Raw genomic sequence first — 23,149 nt, 5'->3', positions numbered from 1 at the left:
GGCTACAGAAGGCCAAGAAATGGTCAGACAGGGCACTTCCCATATAGAATCTTCTCAGGTTTTGGCCTGCCATATGAGTTCTGTTATACTCACAGACACCATTCAAACAGTTTTAGAAACTTTAGGGTGTTTTCTATCCAAATCTACTAATTATATGCATATTCTAGTTTCTGGGCAGGAGTAATAACCAGATTAAATCGGGTACGTTTTTTATCCGGCCGTGAAAATACTGCCCCCTATCCAAAACAGGTTAAACAGCATGATCATTACACAGGTGCACCTTGTGCTGGGGACAATAAAACAGCACTCTAAAATATGCAGTTTTATCTTACAACACAATGCCACAGATGTCTCAAGTTTTGCGGGAGCGTGCAACTGTTTGAGAATTGAATGTTAATTTCTCTACCATATGCCGCCTCCAACGTTATTTTAGAGAATTTGGTGTGTAACCACACCGGCCCAGGAACTACACATCCGGCTTCTTTGCCTGTGGGATCGTCTGAGACCACCCACCCGGACAGATGATGAAACTGAAGAGTATTTCTGTCTGTAATAAAGCACTTTTGTGGGGAAAAACTCATTTTGATTGGCTGGGCCTGGCTCCCCAGTGGATGGGCCTGGCTCCCAAGTGGGTGAGCCTACCCAAGCTAAAAAAAAAGTATATTTTAATATATTGCAAGTATACTTAAATATACAAAAAAAATCTAATAATACACAGTACTTCAAATATGAGATGTAATTTGCTAGTATATCTTAAGTGTACTATAAATATACTATCATTACACTTCAACATTTTTATTAAATGTGTACTTTATATTCATTGTTTTTTCAGTCTTAATATATTATAAATATGCTATCATTACACTTCAATACACTAATTAAAAGTGTATTTTAAATTCATAGTGTATTTATAGTATACTAAAAGACTGAAAAAACTATCAACTTTCAATATGCTTATTAAAAGTGTACTTTAAATTAATTGTTTTTCAATATTTAAGTATACTATGTTCACTATCATTAAACTTAAACACAGTCATTAAAACTGTACTTCAATTTCAAAAATGTTAATTGTAATTTAGTATATTCATTCAAAATACACTTGGAGTTGTATTTAAGTTTAAGAATTTATTTTTTGTAACTCTGCTTGTGAGTGATCAAGTGCACAATAAGTATACAGTAACTTGCAAAAGTATTCATACCCCCTGGATTCCTTCACACTCCATTGTGTTACAAAGTGGGATTAATATTGATATTCTTTTTTTCAACTTTATTTAACCAGGTAGGCTAGTTGAGAACAAGTTCTCATTTACAACTGCGACCTGGCCAAGATAAAGCAAAGCAGTGCAGCATAAACAACAACAGAGTTACACATGGAATAAACAAACATACAGTCAATAATACAATAGAAAAAGTCTATATACAGTGTGTGCAAACGAGGTAGGATAACGGAGGTATTGCAATAAATAGGCCATAGTGGCGAAATAATTACAATATAGCAATTAAACACTGGAGTGATAGATGTGCAGAAGATGAGTGTACAAGTAGAGATACTGGGGTGCAAAGGAGCAAAATAAATAAAATAGATAACAGTATGGGGGTGTAGTAGTTGGAAGGGCTAATTACAGATGGGCTATGTACTGTACAGGTGCAGTAATCTATGAGCTGCTCTGACAGCTGATGCTTAAAGTTAGTGAGGGAGATATGAGTCTCCAGCTTCAGTGATTTTTGCAGTTCGTTCCAGTCATTGGCAGCAGAGAACTGGAAGGAAAGGCGGCCGAAGGAGGACTTGGCTTTGGGGGTGACTAGTGAAATATACCTGCTGGAGTGTGTGCTATGGGTGGGTGCTGCTATGGTGACCAGTAAGCTGAGAGAAGGCAGGGCTTTACCTAGCAAAGACTTATTGATGACTTGGAGCCAGTGGGTTTGGCGACGAATATGAAGCGAGGGCCAGCCAACGAGAGCATACAGGTCGCAATGGTGGGTAATATATGGGGCTTTGGTGACAAAACGGATGGCACTGTGATAGACTGCATCCAATTTGCTGAGTAGAGTGTTGAAGGCTATTTTGTAAATGACATCGCCAAAGTCAAGGATCGGTAGTATGGTCAGTTTTACAAGGGTATGTTTGGCAGCATGAGTGAAGGATGCTTTGTTGCGAAATAGGAAGCTGATTCTAGATTTCATTTTGGATTGGAGATGCTTAATGTGAGTCTGGAAGGAGAGTTTACAGTCTAACCAGACACCTAGGTATTTGCAGTTGTCCACATATTCTAAGTCAGAACCGTCCAGAGTAGTGATGCTGGGCGGGCAGGCAGGTGTGGGCAGCGATCGGTTGAAGAGCATGCGTTTTACTTGTATTTAAGAGCAGTTGGAGGCCACGGAAGGAGAGTTGTATGGGATTGTAGCTAGTCTGGAGGTTTGTTAACACAGTGTCCAAAGAAGGGCCAGAAGTATACAGAATGGTGTCGTCTGCGTAGAGGTGGATCAGAGAGTCACCAGCAGCAAGAGCGACATCATTGATGTATACAGAGAAAAGAGTCGGCCCGAGGATTGAACCCTGTGGTACCCCCATAGAGACTGCCAGAGGTCCGGACAACAGGTCCTTCGATTTGACAAACTGAACTCTGTCTGAGAAGTAGTTGGTGAACCAGGCGAGGCAGTCATTTGAGAAACCAAGGCTGTTGAGTCTGCCGATAAGAATGTGGTGATTGACAGGGTCGAAAGCCTTGGCCAGGTTGATGAACACAGCTGCACAGTAATGTCTCTTATCGATGGCGGTTATGATATCGTTTAGGACCTTGAGCGTGACTGAGGTGCACCCATGACCAGCTTGGAAACCAGATTGCATAGCGGAGAAGGTACGGTGGGATTTGAAATGGTCGCTGATCTGTTTGTTAACTTTGGCTTTCGAAGACCTTAGAAAGGCAGGGTAGGATAGATATAGGTCTGTAGCAGTTTGGGTCTAGAGTGTCTCCTCCTTTGAAGAGGGAGATGACCGCAGCTGCTTTCCAATCTTTGGGGATCTCAGACGATACGAAAGAGAGGTTCAACAGGCTAGTAATAGGGGTTGCAACAATTTCGGCGGATAATTTTAGAAAGAGAGGGCCCAGATTGTCTAGCCCGGCTGACAAGTAGGGGTCCAGATTTTGCCGCTCTTTCAGAACATCAGCTATCTGAATTTGGGTAAAGGAGAAATGGGGTAGGCTTGGGCAAGTTGCTGTGGGGGGTGCAGGGCTGTTGACCGGGGAAATGCTTATTCTCAATTATCGCGGATTTATCGGTGGTGACAGTGTTTCCTAGCCTCAGTGCAGTGGGCAGCTGGGTGGAGGTGCTCTTATTCTCCATGGACTTTACAGTGTCCCAGAACTTTTTGGAGTTTGTGCTACAGGATGCAAATTTCTGCTTGAAAAATCTAGCCTTGGCTTTCCTAACTACCTGTGTATATGGTTCCTAACTTCCTTGAAAAGTTTCATATCGCGGGGGCTATTCGATGCTAATGCAGTACGCCACAGGATGTTTTTGTGCTGGTCAAGGGCAGTCAGGTCTAGAGTGAACCAGGGGCTATATCTGTTCCTGGTTAAATTGCTTTTGAATGGGGCATGCTTATTTAAGATGGTGAGGAAAGCACTTTTAAAGAATAACCAGGCATCCTCTACTGACGGAATGAGGTCAATGTCCTTCCAGGATACCCGGGCCAGGTTGATTAGAAAGGCCTACTCGCTGAAGTGTTTTCGGGAGCGCTTGACAGTGATGAGGGGTGGTTGTTTGACCGCAGACCCGTTACGGATGCAGGCAATGAGGCAGTGATCACTTAGATCCTGGCTGAAGACAGTAGAGGTGTATTTGGAAGTCAGGTTGGTTAGGATGATATCTATGAGGGTGCCCGTGGTTAAGGATTTGGGGTTGTACCTGGTAGGTTCATTGATCATTTGTGTGAGATTGAGGGCATCAAGTTTAGATTGCAGGATGGCCGGGGTGTTAAGCATGTCCCAGTTTAGGTCACCTAACAGCACGAGCTCTGAAGAAAGATGGGGGGCAATCAATTCACATATGGTGTCCAGGGCACAGCTGGGGGCAGAAGGTGGTCTATAGCAAGCGGCAACGGTGAGAGACTTGTTTCTGGAAAGGTGGCTTTTTAAAAGTAGGAGCTTTAATTTAATGGTCATTTCTTGTCAAAAAAGAACTCAAAATACTCTGTAATGTCAAAGTGGAAGAAAAAGTCCAAAACAAATATTAAGATTAATAAAAATTAGATAACTAAAATATAGTCGTTGCATAAGTATTCAGCTCTTTTGTTTAGGCAAGCCTAAATTCGTTTTTGGCTTAACAAATCACATAATAAGTTACATGGATTCTGTGTGAAATAATAGTGTTTGACATGATTTCTGAATGAGTAACCCTTCCTCTGTCCCGCATACATACAACATCTGTAAAGTCCCTCAGTCAAGTTTTGAATTTCAAGCACAGATTCAACTACAAAGACCAGGCTGTCCTTCAAAAGCTTCATAAAAGGGGCAGTGATTGGTAGATTGGTAACAATATCAAATCAGAAATTAAATATCTATTTAAGCATGGTCAAGTTAATAATTATGTTGTGGAAGATGTATTAAACCACCAGGCACATCAAAGATACAGTCGTCCTTCTGAACTGTGCTGCAGGACAGTAATGAAACTGCTCAGGGATGTTACCGTGAGGCCATTGGTGATGTTAAAACAGAGTTCAATGGCTGTGATGAGAGAACACCGAGGATGGATCAACAACGTTTTAGTGACTCCACAATAATGATTTGAAAATAATAATACAAATATACAGAATATATAAAGTAATACTGCAAAAAAAAGAATGGCCTAAAAGCAAAGCCTTATGTTTGGGGCAAATCCAACACAACACATCACTGAGTAACTGCCGCCTTATTTTCAAGCACGGTGGTTGGTGGCTGCATCACGGTACGGGTATGCTTGACATTGGCAAATACTGGGGAGTTTTTCCAGTTAAAAAGTAACGGGACAGAGCTAAGCACAAGCAAAATCTTGAAGGAAAACTTGCTTCAGTCTGCTTTACAACATACACTGAGAGAAGAATTCATCTTTCAGCAGGACAATAACCTACAACACAAGGCCAAATCTACACTGGAATTGCTTACCAAGAAGACAGTGAATGTTCCTGAGGGGCCAAGTTACAGTTTTGACTTTAATCTGCTTGCTTTAAAATAGCTGTGTAGCCATGAGCACCAACATCTTGACAGAGCTTGAAGAATTATGAAAATAATATAGGGCTAATATTGCACAAGAAGACACCGCTGTAATCGCTGCCAAAGGTGTTTCTAGCATGTATTGACTCAGGGAGCTGAATACAAAAAAAATGTATAGAAATCTTTCACTTTGACAGAGTATTTTGTGTAGATTGTTGACCAAAAATTGCAATTAAATTTGTTTTAGTCGCACTTTGTTAAATCAAAATGTGAATAAATCCAAGGGGTATGAATACCTTTGCAAAGCTGTCATCAAGGCGAAGGGTGGCTACTTTGAAGAATCTTAAATATAAAATATATTTTGATTTGTTTAACACTTTTTTGGTTACTACATGATTCCATATGTGTTATTTCATAGTTTTGATGTCTTCACTATTATTCTACAATGAGGAAAATAGTAAAAACAAAGAAAAACCCTTGAATGAGTAGGCGTTGACTGGTCCTGTATTTAAAGTATACTTTCAAAAACAAATGTGCACAAAAATTGGCATATTTCCCAGCATCCTTTTCTGCAGCTGAAGTTTTGATTTATATTATGATATTGTTCATTCAAATATTTTGATGTTCATTTTCAAACTGAATAATGTTGTACTTTTAATAACAGATTACACATTTTAATGAAATGTTCATTTATTTCCGAAATGTGAACCACTAAAGTGTGAAATGCCAATGGTGCACACTTCACAAAAACGTCCCTTAAAAATTTCTGCTCCAGCCACAACTCTTTTGTAAATAGCATGTTAAAATTGTCTGAGAAGATGCCTCGGTCAATCAAGGTGTCACGACTTCCACCGAAGGTGGCTCCTCTCCCTGTTCGGGCGGTGCTCGGCGGACGTCGTCGCCGGCCTACTAGCTGCCACCGATCCCATTTTCCTTTTTCGTTTAGCATTGTCTGGTTTTCACACCTGTGTCTTGTTGTATCTGATTCGGTGGGTTTATATTTCCCCGCTGCAGGTTAGGCTGTGTGCGGGTTTGTTACTAATTTGTACGGTAAGGGGTGCGTGCCTGCACCACGGGATTTTGTTTCGTTTTGTGCGGTATGTGTTTTACCGTGGACATTTGTGTTCGCTAGTATTCGGAGTAGAGATTTCTCCTCTGTGTGAACGGTGTTCCTATCCCTGTGGGTGGATGCTGCTTTTCGTGCGGTTACCTTTTGTGTTTGTGCTGTGCCTTTGGGATCGCCTGTATTAAAACATTTGATTCCCTGGAACCCATCTGCTCTCCTGCTCCTGATTCCACACACACCCCCCTTTAGCAAGAGGCTTGTTACAGAATCCCGCACCACTATCATGGAGTCAGCAGGAGCTGACGCGCCCTCCACGTCCATGGGGGAGCACGTTCTACATCACACCACCGTCCTCCACCATCTCGGGACTGCCATGGATCAGGTGATGGCAACGATGGAGAGATGGGAGAGGGGTGGTCTGCCTACTCCTGCACCCACCGTGTCCCACCCTACCCCATCACCTGTGCCGGCACCATCCGGGCCCAGCGGTATTCGGCTCGCGCTCCCGAGGGAGTACAATGGGACGGCTGCCGGGTGCAAGGGTTTTCTGCTCCAGCTGGAGCTGTACCTGGCAACCGTTCACCCGGCTCCTTTGGGAGAGGTAGCCTGCAGAGACGCTACCCTCACCCTGGACCAACTAGTGGACATGTCCATCAGGTTGGATAACCTGCTGGCTACCTGCGGGCGTCCGGATAGGGTCCTGTTGGTTCCACCCCCCAGCACCTCTGCTCCAACCCCAATGGAGTTAGGAGGTGCTGCAGCGAGGGCAACCGGAGGAGGAGACTCCTCCTGCACCGGATGTGGTCGGAGAGGGCACACTGCCGAACGGTGTTGGAGGGGCTCGTCTGGGAATCGAGATGGCCGGCAGAGCACCGTTCAGACACCTCAGGTGAGTCAGCACCAAGCTCACCCAGAGCCCCCTGTTGGTCACATGTATGTTTTGATTTCTTTCCCTGAGTTTTCTCCTCATTCCCAGCATAAGGCGCTAGTCGATTCAGGCGCAGCAGGGAATTATATAGATCGGGGTTTCGCACATAGGTTAGGGATTCCCCAGGTTCCGCTGGACAAACCTTTTCAGGTGCACTCCCTAGATAGTCGACCATTTGGGTCAGGGGTGGTTAGGGAGTCCATGGCTCCACTGGACATGGTTATGCGGGGGGATCATGAGGAAAGAATTAGTTTTTTCCTCATTGATTCTCCTGCGTTTCCGGTGGTGCTGGGGATTCCCTGGTTGGCCTTTCACAATCCTACCATTTCGTGGCAACAGAGGGCTCTAAAGTGGTGGTCAGAGGAGTGCTCAGGCAGGTGTATGGGAGTTTCCATCGGTGCAACAACGGTGGAGAGTCCAGACCAAGTCCCCGTCGTGCACATTCCCCCCGAGTATGCCGATTTGGCTATCGCCTTCTGTAAGAAGAGGGCGACCAAATTACCACCTCATCGACGAGGGGATTGTGTGATAAACCTCCAGGTAGACGCCGCACCCCCCAGGAGTCACGTGTATCCCCTGTCACAGGAGGAGACGGGGGCTATGGAAACATATGTCTCTGAATCTCTGAGGCAGGGGTACATTCGGCCCTCCATTTCACCCGCCTCCGCGAGTTTCTTTTTTGTGAAGAAGAAAGGAGGAGGGTTGCGTCCGTGCATTGACTATAGAGGTCTAAATTCGATTATGGTGGGGTACAGTTACGGCGACGGAGTCATTCCACGGAGCACGGTTTCTCACAAAATTGGATCTCAGGAGTGCGTATAACTTGGTGCGGATCTGGGCGGGAGATGAGTGGAAGACAGCATTTAGTACCACATCCGGCCATTATGAGTACCTCGTCATGCCGTATGGGTTGAAGAATGCTCCAGCCGTCTTCCAATCCTTTGTAAACGAGATTCTCAGGGATCTGCACGGGCAGGGTGTGGTGGCTTATATCGATGACATCCTGATATACTCCGCTACGCGCGCCGCGCATGTGTCTCTGGTGCACAAAGTGCTTGGGCGACTGTTGGAGCATGACCTATATGTCAAGGCTGAGAAATGCGTGTTCTTCAAACCGTCCATCTCCTTCCTGGGGTATCGCATTTCCACATCAGGGGTGAAAATGGAGTGTGACCGCATTTCGGCCGTGCGTAATTGGCTGACTCCCACCACGGTGAAGGAGGTGCAGCGGTTTTTAGGGTTTGCCAATTACTACTGGAGGTTTATCCGGGGTTTTGGGCAGGTGGCTGCTTCCATTACCTCACTGCTGAAGGGGGGCCGGTGCGTCTGCGGTGGTTGGCTGAGGCGGACAGAGCTTTTGATCGCTTGAAGTCGCTGTTCACCGAGGCTCCCGTATTGGCTCATCCGGATCCCTCTTTGGCATTCATAGTGGAGGTGGACGCGTCCGAGGCTGGGGTCGGAGCCGTGCTCTCACAGCGCTCGGGCACGCCACTGAAGCTCCGCCCCTGCGCTTTCTTTTCTAGGAAGCTCAGCCCGGCGGAGCAAAACTATGACGTGGGGGACCGGGAGCTGCTAGCTGTCGTAAAAGAGCTGAAAGTGTGGAGACATTGGCTCGAGGGGGATAAACACCCTTTCCTCATATGGACTGACCACCGTAATCTGGAGTACATCCGGGCGGCGAGGAGACTGAACCCTCGTCAGGCAAGGTGGGAGATGTACTTCACCTGATTTAGATTTACCATTTCGTACAGACCAGGTTCCCAGAACACGAAGGCAGACGCACTGTCCCGTCTGTATGATACGGAGGAACGGCCCATCGATCCCACCCCCATACTTCCGGCCTCTTAACTGGTGGCGCCGGTGGTGTGGGAGGTGGATGCGGACATCGAGCGGGCATGTCGTTCGGAGCCTACTCCACCTCAGTGTCCTGCGGGACAGAGGTATGTCCCGCTTGGTGTCCGCGATAGATTGCTACCTATGGCCCTGCTAGCTGTCTGAATCTCACTGGACCCTTTGATGACTCGGCTAAGCATGCCTCTCCTTAATGTCAATATGCATTGTCCATTGCTGTTCTGGTTAGTGTTTATTGGCTTATTTCACTGTAGAGCATCTAGCCCTGCTCATTATACCTTATCAAACCTCTCAGTTCCTCCACCCACACATGCTATGACATCTTCTGGTTTCAATGATGTTTCTAGAGACAATATCTCTCTCATAATCACTAAATGCCTAGGTTTACCTCCTCTGTACTCACATCCCACCATACCTTTGTCTGTACATTATACCTTGAAGCTATTTTATCGCCCTCAGAAACCTGCTCCTTTTTCTCTCTATTCTGGACGTCACAGACGACCAATTCTTATAGCTTTTAGCCGTACCCTCATACTTATTCTTCTCTGCTCCTCTGGGGATGTAGAGGTGAATCCAGGCTCTGCAGTGCCTGGCTCCACTCCTACTCCCCAGGCGCTCTCTTTTGATGACTTCTGTAACCGTAATAACCTTGGTTTCATGCATGTTAACATTAGAAGCCTCCTCCCTAAGTTTGTTTTATTCACTGCTTTAGCACACTCTGCCAACCCGGATGTCCTAGCTGTGTCTGAATCTTGGCTTAGGAAGTCCACCAAAAACTGTGAAATCTTCATCCCTAACTAAAATGTTTTCAGACAAGATAGAACGACCAAAGGGGGCGGTGTTGCAATCTACTGCAGAGATAGCCTGCAGAGTTCTGTCCTGCTATCCAGGTCTGTACCCAAACAATTTGAACTTCTACTTTTAAAAATCCACCTCTCCAAAAACAAGTCTCTCACCGTTGCCGCCTGCTATAGACCCCCCTCGGCCCCTAGCTGTGCTCTGGACACCATATGTGAACTGATTGCCCCCCATCTATCTTCAGAGCTCGTGCTACTAGGTGACCTAAACTGGGACATGCTTAACACCCCAGCCATTCTACAATCCAAGCTTGATGCCCTCAATCTCACACAAATTATTAATGAACCCACCAGGTACAACCCCAAAGCCGCAAACACTGGCACCCTCATAGATATCATCCTAACCAACGTGCCCTCTAAATACACCTCTGCTGTTTTCAACCAAGATCTCAGCGATTACTGCCTCATTGCCTGCACCCGTAATGGGTCAGCGGTCAAACGACCTCCACTCATCACTGTCAAACGCTCCCTGAAACATTTCAACGAGCAAGCCTTTCTAATCGACCTGGCCCTGGTATCCTGGAAGGATATTGACCTCATCCCGTCAGTAGAGGATGCCTGGTTATTTTTAAAAAATGCCTTCCTCTCCATCTTAAATAAGCATGCCCCTTTCAAGAAATTTAGAACCAGGAACAGATATAGCCCTTGGTTCTCCCCAGACCTGACTGCCCTTAACCAACACAAAAATATTCTGTGGCGTTCTGCATTAGCATCGAACTGCCCCCGCAGTGCAACTTTTTAGGGAAGTTAGAAACCAATACACACAGGCAGTTAGAAACGCCAAGGCTAGCTTTTTCAAACAGAAATTTGCTTCGTGCAACTCCAACTCTAAAAAGTTCTGGGACATTGTAAAGTCCATGGAGAATAAGAACACCTCCTCCCAAGTGCCCACTGAATTGAGGATAGGAAACTCTGTCACCACCGATAAGCCCACTATAATTGAGAATTTCAATAAGCATTTTTCTACGGCTGGCCATGCTTTCCACCTAACCACCCCAACTGCATTCAACAGCACTGCACCCCCCACAGCTACTCGCCCAAGCCTCCCCCATTTCTCCTTCTCCAAAATCCATTCAGCTGATGTTCTGAAAGAGCTGCAAAATCTGGACCCCTACAAATCAGCTGGGCTTGACAATCTGGACCCTTTCTTTCTAAAATTATCTGCCGAAATTATTGCAACCCCTATTACTAGCCTGTTCAACCTCTCTTTCGTGTCGTCTGAGATTCCCATAGATTGGAAAGCAGCTGCTGTCATCCCCCTCTTCAAAGGAGGTGACACTCTTGACCCAAATTGCTACAGACCTATATCCATCCTACCCTGCCTTTCTAAGGTCTTTGAAAGCCAAGTCAACAAACAGATTACCGACTATTTCGAATCTCACCGCACCCTCTCCGCTATGCAATCTGGTTTCAGAGCTGGTCATGGGTGCACCTCAGCCACGCTCAAGGTCCTAAACGACATCGTAACCGCCATCGATAAGAAACATTACTGTGCTGCTGTATTCATTGACCTGGCCAAAGCTTTTGACTCTGTTAATCACCACATCCTCATCGGCAGACTCAGTAGCCTTGGTTTCTCAAACAATTGCGTCGCCTGGTTCACCAACTACTTCTCTGACAGAGTTCAGTGTGTCAAATCGGAGGGCCTACTGTCTGGACCTCTGGCAGTCTCTATGGGGGTACCACAGGGTTCAATTCTTGGGCCAACTCTTTTCTCTGTATACATAAATGATGTCGCTCTTGCTGCTGGTGAATCTCTGATCCACCTCTACGCAGACGACACCATTCTGTATACTTCTGGCCCTTCTTTGGACACTGTGTTAACAACCCTCCAGACGAGCTTTAATGCCATTCAACTCTCCTTCCGTGGTCTCCAACTGCTCCTAAACACAAGTAAAACTAAATGCATGCTCTTCAACCGATCGCTGCCTGCACCTGCCCGCCCGTCCAGCATAACTTCTCTGGACGGTTCTAACTTAGAATTTGTGGACAACTACAAATACCTAGGTGTCTGGTTAGACTGTAAACTCTCCTTCCAGACTCACATCAATCATCTCCAATCCAAAGTGAAATCTAGAATTGGCTTCCTATTTCGCAACAAAGCATCCTTCACTCATACTGCCAAACATACCCTCGTAAAACTGACCATCCTACCAATCCTCGACTTCGGCGATGTCATTTACAAAATAGCCTCCAATACCCTACTCAACAAGCTGGATGCAGTCTATCACAGTGCCATCCGTTTTGTCACCAAAGCCCCATATACTACCCACCACTGCGACCTGTACGCTCTCGTTGGCTGGCCTTCGCTTCATAATCGTCGCCAAACACATTGGCTCCAGGTCATCTACAAGACCCTGCTAGGTAAAGTCCCTCCTTATCTCCGCTCGCTGGTCACCGTAGCAGCACCCACCTGTAGCACGCGCTCCAGCAGGTATATCTCTCTGGTCACCCCTAAAGCCAACTCCTCCTTTGGTCGTCTCTCCTTCCAGTTCTCTGCTGCCAATGACTGGAACGAACTACAAAAATCTATGAAACTGGAAACACTTATCTCCCTCACTAGCTTTAAGCACCAGCTGTCAGAGCAGCTCACAGATCACTGCACCTGTACATAGCCCATCTATAATTTAGCCCAAACTACTACCTCTTCCCCTACTGTACTTATTTATTTTATTTATTTTGCTCCTTTGCACCATATTATTTATATTTTAACTTTGAACTTTCTTCAAACTACAAATCTACCATTCCAGTGTTTTTCTTGCTATACTTTATTTACTTTGCCACCATGGCATTTTTTGCCTTTACCTCCCTTATCTCACCTCATTTGCTCACATTGTATATAGTCTTATTTTTTTCTACTGTATTATTGATTGTATGTTGTTTTATTCCATGTGTAACTCTGTGTTGTTGTATGTTGTCGAACTGCTTTGCTTTATCTTGGCCAGGTCGCAATTGTAAATGAGAACTTGTTCTCAACTTGCCTACCTGGTTAAATAAAGGTGAAATAAAATAAATAAAAAGATTGATTCGGTGGGCGCATACGTTACCTGCCTCTGGTCACCCAGGCATAGATTGGATGGTGCGAAGCCTTAGGGGGAAGTACTGGTGGCCCACGCTAGCTAAGGACGTGAGGTTTTACGTCTCCTCCTGTTCGGTGTGCGCTCAGAGCAAGGCTCCTAGACACCTGCCAAGAGGGAAGTTACAACCCCTCCCCGTTCCACAGCGGCCTTGGACACACTTATTGGTAGACTTCCTGACCAATCTCCCACCTTCCCAGGGGAACACCACGATCCTGGTCGTTGTGGATCGGTTTTCTAAGTCCTGTCGTCTCATCCCTTTGCCCGGTCTCCCTACGGTCCTATGGACTGCGGAGGCCCTATTTACTCACGTCTTCTGGCACTACGGGGTGCCTGAGGACATAGTTTCTGATTGGGGTCCCCAGTTCACGTCCCGGGTGAGGAAGGCGTTCATGGAGCGTCTGGGGGTCTCTGTCAGTCTGACCTCTGGTTTTCACCCCGAGAGTAATGGGCAGGTGGAGAGAGTGAACCAGGATGTGGGTAGGTTTCTGCAGTCGTATTGCCAGGACAAGCCAGGGGAGTGGGCGATGTATGTTCCATGGGCAGAGATGGCCCAGAACTCGCTTCGCCACTCCTCAACAAACATTTAGCCTTTTAAGTGAGTGTTGGGGTACCAGCCGGTCCTGGTACCATGGCAACAGAGCCAGACCGAGGCTCCTGTGGTGGAGGAGTGGGTACAGTGCTTGAGGGAGACCTGGGAGGCCGTCCAGGAGCACCTAAACCGGGCCGAGGCCCGGCAGAAGACGAGCACTGACCGCCACCGCAGTGAGGCCCCAGTGTTCACGCCTGGGGATCGGGTCTGGCTCTCGACCCGAAACCTGCCCCTCCGCCTGCCCTGCCGGAAGCTGGGTCCGCGGTTTGTGGGGCCATATAAAGTCCAGAGGAGGATAAACGAGGTGTGTTATAGGTTACAGCTCCCCCGTTATTATCGTATTAACCCCTCGTTTCATGCGTCTCTCCTCAGGCCGGTGGTGGCTGGTCCGCTTCAAGACGCTGAGGTATGGGAGGTCCCTCCGCCCCCCCTGGACATCGAGGGGGCCCCGGCGTACATGGTACGATCCATTCTGGATTCCAGGCGTTGAGTAAGGGGCCTGCAGTACCTCGTGGATTGGGAGGGGTACGGTCCGGAGGAGAGATGCTGGGTGCCGGTGGGGGACGTCTTGGATCCTTCTCTGCTGAGTGAGTTTCACCGCCTCCATCCGGATCGCCCTGCACCTCATCCTCCGGGTTGTCCTCGAGGCCGACGTCGGCGCGCTGCGGGAGCCGCACGTTGGGGGGGGTACTGTCACGACTTCCACCGAAGGTGGCTCCTCTCCCTGTTCGGGCGGTGCTCGGCGGTCGTCGTCGCCGGCCTACTAGCTGCCACCGATCCCATTTTCCTTTTTCGTTTAGCATTGTCTGGTTTTCACACCTGTGTCTTGTTGTATCTGATTCGGTGGGTTTATATTTCCCCGCTGCAGGTTAGGCTGTGTGCGGGATTGTTACTAATTAGTACAGTAAGGGGTGCGTGCCTGCACCACGGGATTTTGTTTCGTTTTGTGCGGTATGTGTTTTACCGTGGACATTTGTGTTCGCTAGTATTCGAAGTTGAGATTTCTCCTCTGTGTGAACTGTGTTCCTATCCCTGTGGGTGGATGCTGCTTTTCGTGCGGTTACTTTTTGTGTTTGTGCTGTGCCTTTGGGATCCCCTGTATTAAAACATTTGATTCCCTGGAACCCATCTGTTCTCCTGCTCCTGATTCCACACACACCCCCCTCTTGCAAGAGGCTTGTTACACAAGGTAACCTTTACAATGCTAATTACAATTGCTAATGTGGTTAATGAGTAAAAGTGGATTTGTGAAAGTATGCTTGAAACACATTATAAATACACTTTTTTGGAAATAAAATACATTAATTATTTTTCAAATACCATTTTAGTATATTTCTAATTTATGAGAAATATACATAAAATGTACTTAAGGTGTAATCCATAGATTAGGTTCTAATTTATTTATCTCAATTGACTGATTTCCTTATATGAACTGTAACTGTAAAATCGTAGAAATTGTTGCATGTTGCGTTTATATTTTTGTCCAGTATAATTCTCATATTTGTTTAGGTTTGTCCTGGTTGTGACACCTGCTTCTTGTTTTGTTAAGTGTTTATATTTCATGTTAAAAATACATGATAAAACATTTCAAACTATCTAAAAATAATGTCAAATATTTACACATCAGTACATTTTTTACTTAAAAAAATTCCACCCCAAAACTATATTTTGGAATTAGTTTCATTAGTCCATTGTTGATAGTCCCAACATGGTTTGCATGTCAGCAATCACATTTTCAAGATATATAACTTTCAAAATACAGAAATACAACTGGTATCATGCAAATGCAACAAACCGATGTGCCTCCTGGCACTGTGTTTTAACCCAAGTGTTGCTCATCATGCCTGACTGCATTGACACACGTTGGCTATATGTGGCTCTTCATCTCCTGCACCTCAGCTACAGTTGGGTGTACGACAGATTCTCCTCAGTTACTGAGGAAATGGTAGTCCATTGTCGATGTTGACATCATAAACCATATCATTAGCAACTTTGTGAGTACATACAGCAGTTGCTCTGTATCAACTTTGACGGAGAGCAGAGAGAAAGAGAAAGGATGGTTCTCTTTCTCAGAAGATTTTACTTTCCATATTGTAGAAGGGCAGAGAAGAGAAAATATCAATTTACCTCCGCCTGGTTGAAAGACTCTCCTCTGTCTCGTTCGTCACCAGGATGTGGCTGGAGCCTCCCTGGCTTGCCTCATGCATTACCTCAATCTGGGGACAGAAACACAGAGTGATGCAGTCATGGATACTGTAGGTGGAGGAAGGGTCACACACATATACCTTGGAGGCCCCTATTTCCTTTCAAATATCACACTCTTGGTCAAAGAGCGTTGTGCCATAACTGAAAGGTTGCTGGTTTGAATTCCAGAGCTAACTAGGTGAAACATCTGTCGATGTGTCCTTCAGCAAGGCACTTAACCCTAATTGCTCCTGTAAGTAGCTCTGGATAAGAGTGTCTGCTAAATGACAAAAATGTAAATGGTGTTAGATAAGATGAGATGCTTATCATGCATGACTAGTATGGTACATTATTGATATTCATCAGACAGACATGATGTTGTCAGGGAAAAATGTGCATAATTGATTTAAACCAGGGCTCTAGGTTTTCTTATCTCCACATGTTTCAGCTGGGGAAAGGCAGGAAACAGAAGATAGTAAAACTGGACACCCCAATGACTTTCTCTCCCAGACTCCCATTGACCAAGAGTTCTGTTCTAATAAATGATAAAATAACTATATTGGTGGAATACTCTCATAAAAATGGACCAGTGGCTAGCCAACAAAAAAAGATGGTTGTTGTTGTTATAGATGAGTTTGAACCATTCAGGTTCAATTGTCTAGAGTTCATCAGATCTTACCTTCAGGCTCCCTTTGACTTTGCGACTTAAATTTTTCTTTTTGGCGAGCTCAGCCTCCGTGGGCTGCTTTGTGGCACTGGAGTTCTCTGAGGTCCTTCGACTGAGTGCTGGTAATGGTTACAGAACAGGGATGGGAAAAAGAAGAAAGAGAAACATAAGTCCTGTTTCCATTCTCTATGTGTGGAACAACAGCAGAAGGCCCTGGCCCAAAGCCATGTCCTCTTCCTGTCGTAGTACCGCAGTGAATATGATAAACTTCCTTTACAAGGCGAAGGCATCAGGATGTAAGGTTTTAAACATATGCTTTGTCTAAAACTAGAAAATGACTGCTTCCTGGCAAGTAAAGTACAGCATATAGACTACCTTTCAGTTTGAATAGCAATGAATAGGCTCTACATCGATGGTCTTGTGTTGAGGGCAGGTAAAGTTTGTGGTTAGGTCAAAGTGGGGGAGACTTACCAGGGGCAGGGCCGGTGGTCCTGGGTGTTTTGGAGGGCGCGGGGCGATTGGGAGAGGACTCAGGCCGGGGTGCCACAGGCTGGACGGGCCGGGTCTGTTTGGCCGACAGCTTCTTCAGACTGACCTGTCTTTTCTCAAACATCTCCTGTACATCGTCCAACCTTTTTAGAGCCTTCTTTACATTGGCCTGAGGGAAAGCACAATACAAGTGGTAAAAAAATAGAACAATTGTTCATCAGTAGGCTGACAACTCCAGGAACTAGGATTCCATGAGTGAGTTAAGGGACCACTGTACATACCTTGACTTCAGCGTTGAGGACTAGCTCATACTGGTTGTGGATGGTCTTGAGGTCACTCAGTTGGTTCTCCTTAGCCGTCTCCAGGAACTTCTCAATGTCCTGCAGCGCTGCCTCAGCCCCATCTTGGGACTGGCACTTGTCCACTGCCTGAGAGGCCAGCAGGTACACCCCTGACTCACACCACTGGTTCACCTGCAACCACCAGAGAACACATGGATGAATAAACAATAACTACAGTATGTACTGTTGAGGCTCCACATCAGTAGTATATATCTATGCTCATTGGCATGGCACTATCTCTTTTGAACAACTATACATAGCATTTGCAGTAACAGTGCGTGGGTAAAATCACTGGGGAAGCCAAGCCAGGGGGGAAAAAAACATTATTACAACCTATGTGTTGTGATAATTGTGTTTGCTCTATAACCTGTTAGTTAATATGCCTTGACACCGTGACTAAGACAATAAGAAGACACAGTGGCAAAATAAATTCAACCACACTTTTGTTTCATCACAAAACCAGGGAGCAACATCTGCCCTGTGAAGTCCACAAAACAAAATGCATGTAACAAACAGTTACATTACCTACAACATTTTCAGACTACTAAACAACTATTGATTTAAAACCACTGAGAGGTCCAACAAGTCACAAATATTAACCAGGCGCTGCCTCCCCCATTCCAGCACCATTTCAACATCATCTAATTACCTATGCTTAGTCTAATACAGTGACAACTAAAAGATACCAAAAATGATTTATTCCAATCAACATAAGCTAAATATGATGTGGGCTGTCCATGGTACTGATTTGTGTGTATGTGTGTGTGTGTGTGTGTGTGTGTGTGTGTGTGTAAGTAGAAAAAAACATGTTGACTCACCCTACCTGTAGAGAAATGCCAATGCCATGCTCCTCTTTCATGTTGCCTAAACAGTCTATGACTGTCATATACGCTGTTACAGGCTTTGGTTTTTCCATTTTATATTTTGAGGTTGAATGTTAGCACGAGGGGCGCACCAATTGGTGTCACCTCATTAGTCAGTCTGTGTAACGCCTGTTCTGGTTGGTCATCTCGTTAGATGGAAGGTGTTTCACCTGGTTGGCCCAGGTGCTATTTCAGAGTGGCTAGCCAAGTGCTCCAGTTATCTTGAGGGATATGGAGGGTCAACAGCTTTAGTTATTATTATTTTGATTTCTAGAAAAACGTTCCTTTGTCTGATTTCCCTGATTTCGTTTTGCTCCACCTTTTCGGTTTGCTTCATGTCTTTAAGTTTGGTGTGGGTTTTTCTTTTGTTTGCCTCTTCTTGGGAAAATTTAGTGGGCGCTCATGGTGTGTTCCAGTTGTTGCTAGTCAACTTTCAGTGGACACCCCCATGAGTGTCTTTCAGATCCCCTCCTAAAACCCCACCTGTTTCATTTTGGTTGTTGGTCAGTGACTCTTTGTTAGTTCCACCTTCTGTTTGAGCAACATTTTTAGTTTTCTTGCGGGAGAACGTCACAACGCTTTTAGTTTTTATTGTCCTAGGCTACCTGGCTAAAATGCTTGCTCTCTAGCCTAACTCCCTTTTATGAGCAACGATGTTCCAGGCCAGCTAGGTAACATTAGCCTAACGTTACTACATCTAGATACATGTTGAACTTCAACCCTCTCATGCCAGGAGCACAATGTATGAATTTATGGTTGGATCAGAATTTATGTTATAATCACTGGCCAGTACGGAGAATTAAGTAAAACCACATCTCCATCCATTGCTAATCTCGGAAAGAGACGATTTTAGCTAGCTAGTCACTTGAGGACACCGACACAAAAATGTTAAACAATTCCAGTTTTCTGTCAATGACGTTTGGCTTCTAATGTGATGTGATTGGTGTGAAACCAAATCCAAACTGGCTTCCCTTGACACATTCTTTTGGTGCGCCAGGACCATTCACAGCTGAGCTCACTCTGTTTAGCTCAACGCTGATTGGCTTTTTTTTTTATCAAGGGAAGCCAAATGCTCATTGGCTTCCCTTGCATGCAATGTTATGTGCGGCAACAATATCATAGTATTTTTGAACAGACAGCATCAGATACACGGGCTACACATAAAGAGACAGAGTGGTGCTGTTTAGTTCACTTGGATGCTTTCTCCGGTGAGATACATTTACCCTCGTGCAAATTGAAGGACATTTACAAAACACAGAGATGAAACGTACATTATTTTGTTTCTTTTTTTATTGGCCATTTTTTGGGCTGCCATGAATACATGCCACTGAATATTTGTAGTGGCATTTAAACAATATATAAATCTTCATCCAGGCATGTTGTACTGTTTACAACAAGTTCTTGGTTTGGTATGTGGTTATCACCTACATGGAAGATTAAAGAATACCTCATGATAGGCAGTAGACCATACTATTTACAAAGAGGCTTTGCATCTATATTTTTTATAGCTGTTTATTTACCACAAACTGATGCTGGCACTAAGACCGCACTGAACAAGCTGTATAGAACCATAAGCAAACAAGAAAATGCTCACCCGGAGTCAGCGCTCCTAGTGGCCGGTCACTTTAAAGCAGGAAAACTGAAATCCATTTTACCTAATTTCTACCAGCATGACACCTGTGCAACTGGAGGCGAAAAACTCTAAATCACCTTTACTCCACACACAGAGATGCGTACAAAGCTCTCCCACACGCTCCATTTGTAAAATTGGACAATTACTCTATCCTCCTGATTCCTGCTTACAAGCAAAATCTCAAACAGGAAGTACCAGTGACACGCTCAATACGGAAGTGGTCCACTGAAGTGGATGCTAAAGATGGCGCCGACAGAGATGGTCGCCTCACTTCGCGTTCGTGTTCTCAGGAAACTATGCAGTATTTTGTTTTTTTTATGTGTTATTTCTTACATTGTTACCCCAGGAAATCTTAAGTGTTATTACATACAGCCGGGAAGAACTATTGGATATAACGACTCACTGCGAGCTCACAGAACAGGGCTCCGGGCAGCCGAGCGGAAATGGAGGAAAACTCGCCTCCCTGCGGACCTGGCATCCTTTCACTCCCTCCTCTCTACATTTTCCTCTTCTGTCTCTGCTGCTAAAGCCACTTTCTACCACTCTAAATTCCAAGCATCTGCCTCTAACCCTAGGAAGCTCTTTGCTACCTTCTCCTCCCTCCTGAATTCTCCTCCCTCTCTGCGGATGACTTCGTCAACCATTTTGAAAAGAAGGTTGACGACATCCGATCCTCGTTTGCTAAGTCAAACGACACCGCTAGTCCTGCTCACACTGCCCTACCCTGTGCTTTGACCTCTTTCTCCCCTCTCTCTCCAGATGATATCTCGCGTCTCGTGACGGCCAGCCGCCCAACAACCTGCCCACTTGACCCTATCCCCTCCTCTCTTCTCCAGACCATTTCCGGAGACCTTCTCCCCTACCTCACCTCGCTCATCAACTCATCCTTGACCGCTGGCTACGTCCCTTCCGTCTTCAAGAGAGCGAGAGTTGCACCCCTTCTGAAAAAACCTACACTCGATCCCTCCGATGTCAACAACTACAGACCAGTATCCCTTCTTTCTTTTCTCTCCAAAACTCTTGAACGTGCCGTCCTTGGCCAGCTCTCCTGCTATCTCTCTTAGAATGACTTTCTTGATCCTAATCAGTCAGGTTTCAAGACTGGGCATTCAACTGAGACTGCTCTTCTCTGTGTCACGGAGGCTCTCCGCACTGCTAAAGCTAACTCTCTCTCCTCTGCTCTCATCCTTCTAAACATATCTGCTGCCTTTGATAATGTGAACCATCAGATCCTCCTCTCCACCCTCTCCGAGCTGGGCATCTCCGGCGCGGCCCACGCTTGGATTGCGTCCTACCTGACAGGTCGCTCCTACCAGGTGGCGTGGCGAGAATCTGTCTCCGCACCACGTGCTCTCACCACTGGTGTCCCCCAGGGCTCTGTTCTAGGCCCTCTCCTATTCTCACTATACACCAAGTCACTTGGCTCTGTCATATCCTCACATGGTCTCTCCTATCATTGCTATGCAGACGACACACAATTAATCTTCTCCTTTCCCCCTTCTGATAACCAGGTGGCGAATCGCATCTCTGCATGTCTGGCAGACATATCAGTGTGGATGACGGATCACCACCTCAAGCTGAACCTCGGCAAGACGGAGCTGCTCTTCCTCCCGGGGAAGGACTGCCCGTTCCATGATCTCGCCGTCACGGTTGACAACTCCCTTGTGTCCTCCTCCCAGAGTGCTAAGAACCTTGGCGTGACCCTGGACAACACCCTGTCGTTCTCCACTAACATCAAGGCGGTGACCCGATCCTGTAGGTTCATGCTCTACAACATTCGCAGAGTACGACCCTGCCTCACACAGGAAGCGGAGCAGGTCCTAATCCAGGCACTTGTCATCTCCCGTCTGGATTACTGCAACTCCCTGTTGGCTGGGCTCCCTGCCTGTGCCATTAAACCCCTACAACTCATCCAGAACGCCGCAGCCCGTCTGGTGTTCAACCTTCCCAAGTTCTCTCACGTCACCCCGCTCCTCCGCTCTCTCCACTGGCTTCCAGTTGAAGCTCGCATCTACTACAAGACCATGGTGCTTGCCTACGGAGCTGTGAGGGGAACGGCACCTCCGTACCTTCAGGCTCTGATCAGGCCCTACACCCAAACAAGGGCACTGCATTCATCCACCTCTGGCCTGCTCGCCTCCCTACCTCTGAGGAAGCACAGTTCCCGCTCAGCCCAGTCAAAACTGTTCGCTGCTCTGGCACCCCAATGGTGGAACAAGCTACCTCACGACGCCAGGACAGCGGAGTCAATCACCACCTTCCGGAGACACCTGAAACCCCACCTCTTTAAGGAATACCTGGGATAGGATAAAGTAATCCTTCTAACCCCCCCCTTAAAAGATTTAGATGCACTATTGTAAAGTGGTTGTTCCACTGGATATCATAAGGTGAATGCACCAATTTGTAAGTCGCTCTGGATAAGAGCGTCTGCTAAATGACTTAAATGTAAATGTAAATAAGAGCAACGTCAACTTACCAACATTACGACCAGGAATACGACTTTCCCGAAGCGGATCCTCTGTTCGGACCACCACCCAGAACAATGGATCGGATCCCAGTAGGCGACCCAAAACAACGGCGCCGCAGAAGGAGCAGACAGAGCAGTCTTCTAGTCAGGTTCAGTAGACGGGCATATCGCTCACCGTTCCTGAGTATATTACTCGCCAATGTTCAGTCTCTTGACAACAAGGTAGACAGAATTCGAGCAAGGGTTGCCTTCCAGAGAGACATCAGAGATTGTAACGTTCTCTGTTTCACGGAAACATGGCTCACTCGGGATATGTTATCAGAGTCGGTACAGCCACCCGGTTTTTTCACGCATCGCGCCGACAGAAACAAATATCTCTCTAGTAAGAAGGGCGCGGGTGTATGCCTTATGATTAATGAGTCATGGTGTAATCATAACAACATACAGGAACTCAAGTCCTTTTGTTCACCTGACCTAAAATTCCTTACAATCAAATGCCGACCACATTATCTACCAAGAGAATTCTCTTCGATTATAATCACAGCCGTGTATATCCCCCCAAAGCAGACACCTCAACGGCCCTGAAAGAACTTCATTGGACTCTATGTAAACTGGAAACCATATATCGTGAGGCTGCATTTATTGTAGATGGGGATTTTAACAAAGCTAATCTGAAAACAAGGCTCCCTAAATTTTATCAGCATATCGAATGTGAGACTCTGGCTGGCAGAATTCTGGATCATTGCTACTCTAACTTCCACGACGCATACAAAGCCCTCCCCTGCCCTCCTTTCGGCAAATCTGACCACGACTCTATTTTGTTGCTCCTGGCCTATAGACAGAAACTAAAACAGGAAACGCCCGTGCTCAGGTCTCTACAACACTGGTCCGACCAATCGGATTCCACGCTTCAAGATTGCTTCGATCACGGGACTGGGATAT

The 23,149-nt window shown here is 46.1% G+C and overlaps 1 protein-coding gene across 2 annotated transcripts in view; it reads right to left on the bottom strand.

Annotated features, from left to right (window-relative positions):
• mcf2l2 (MCF.2 cell line derived transforming sequence-like 2) overlaps positions 1-23,149 on the bottom strand; it is a 131,508-nt gene that overhangs the window by 52,325 nt on the left and 56,034 nt on the right. For both annotated transcript variants that reach the window (XM_029707320.1, XM_029707321.1), the window contains exons 12-15: positions 17,185-17,376; positions 16,886-17,072; positions 16,427-16,533; positions 15,691-15,779 (exon numbers count right to left, since the gene is read on the bottom strand). In XM_029707320.1, coding sequence (XP_029563180.1) covers positions 15,691-15,779; positions 16,427-16,533; positions 16,886-17,072; positions 17,185-17,376 — 575 coding nt within the window. The remainder of the gene's footprint in view (positions 1-15,690; positions 15,780-16,426; positions 16,534-16,885; positions 17,073-17,184; positions 17,377-23,149) is intronic.

The sequence above is a fragment of the Salmo trutta genome, chromosome 22 (genome assembly GCF_901001165.1).
Source record: "Salmo trutta chromosome 22, fSalTru1.1, whole genome shotgun sequence".
Classification (NCBI taxonomy): domain Eukaryota; kingdom Metazoa; phylum Chordata; class Actinopteri; order Salmoniformes; family Salmonidae; genus Salmo; species Salmo trutta.
This window is presented reverse-complemented; position numbering and strand designations above follow the sequence as displayed.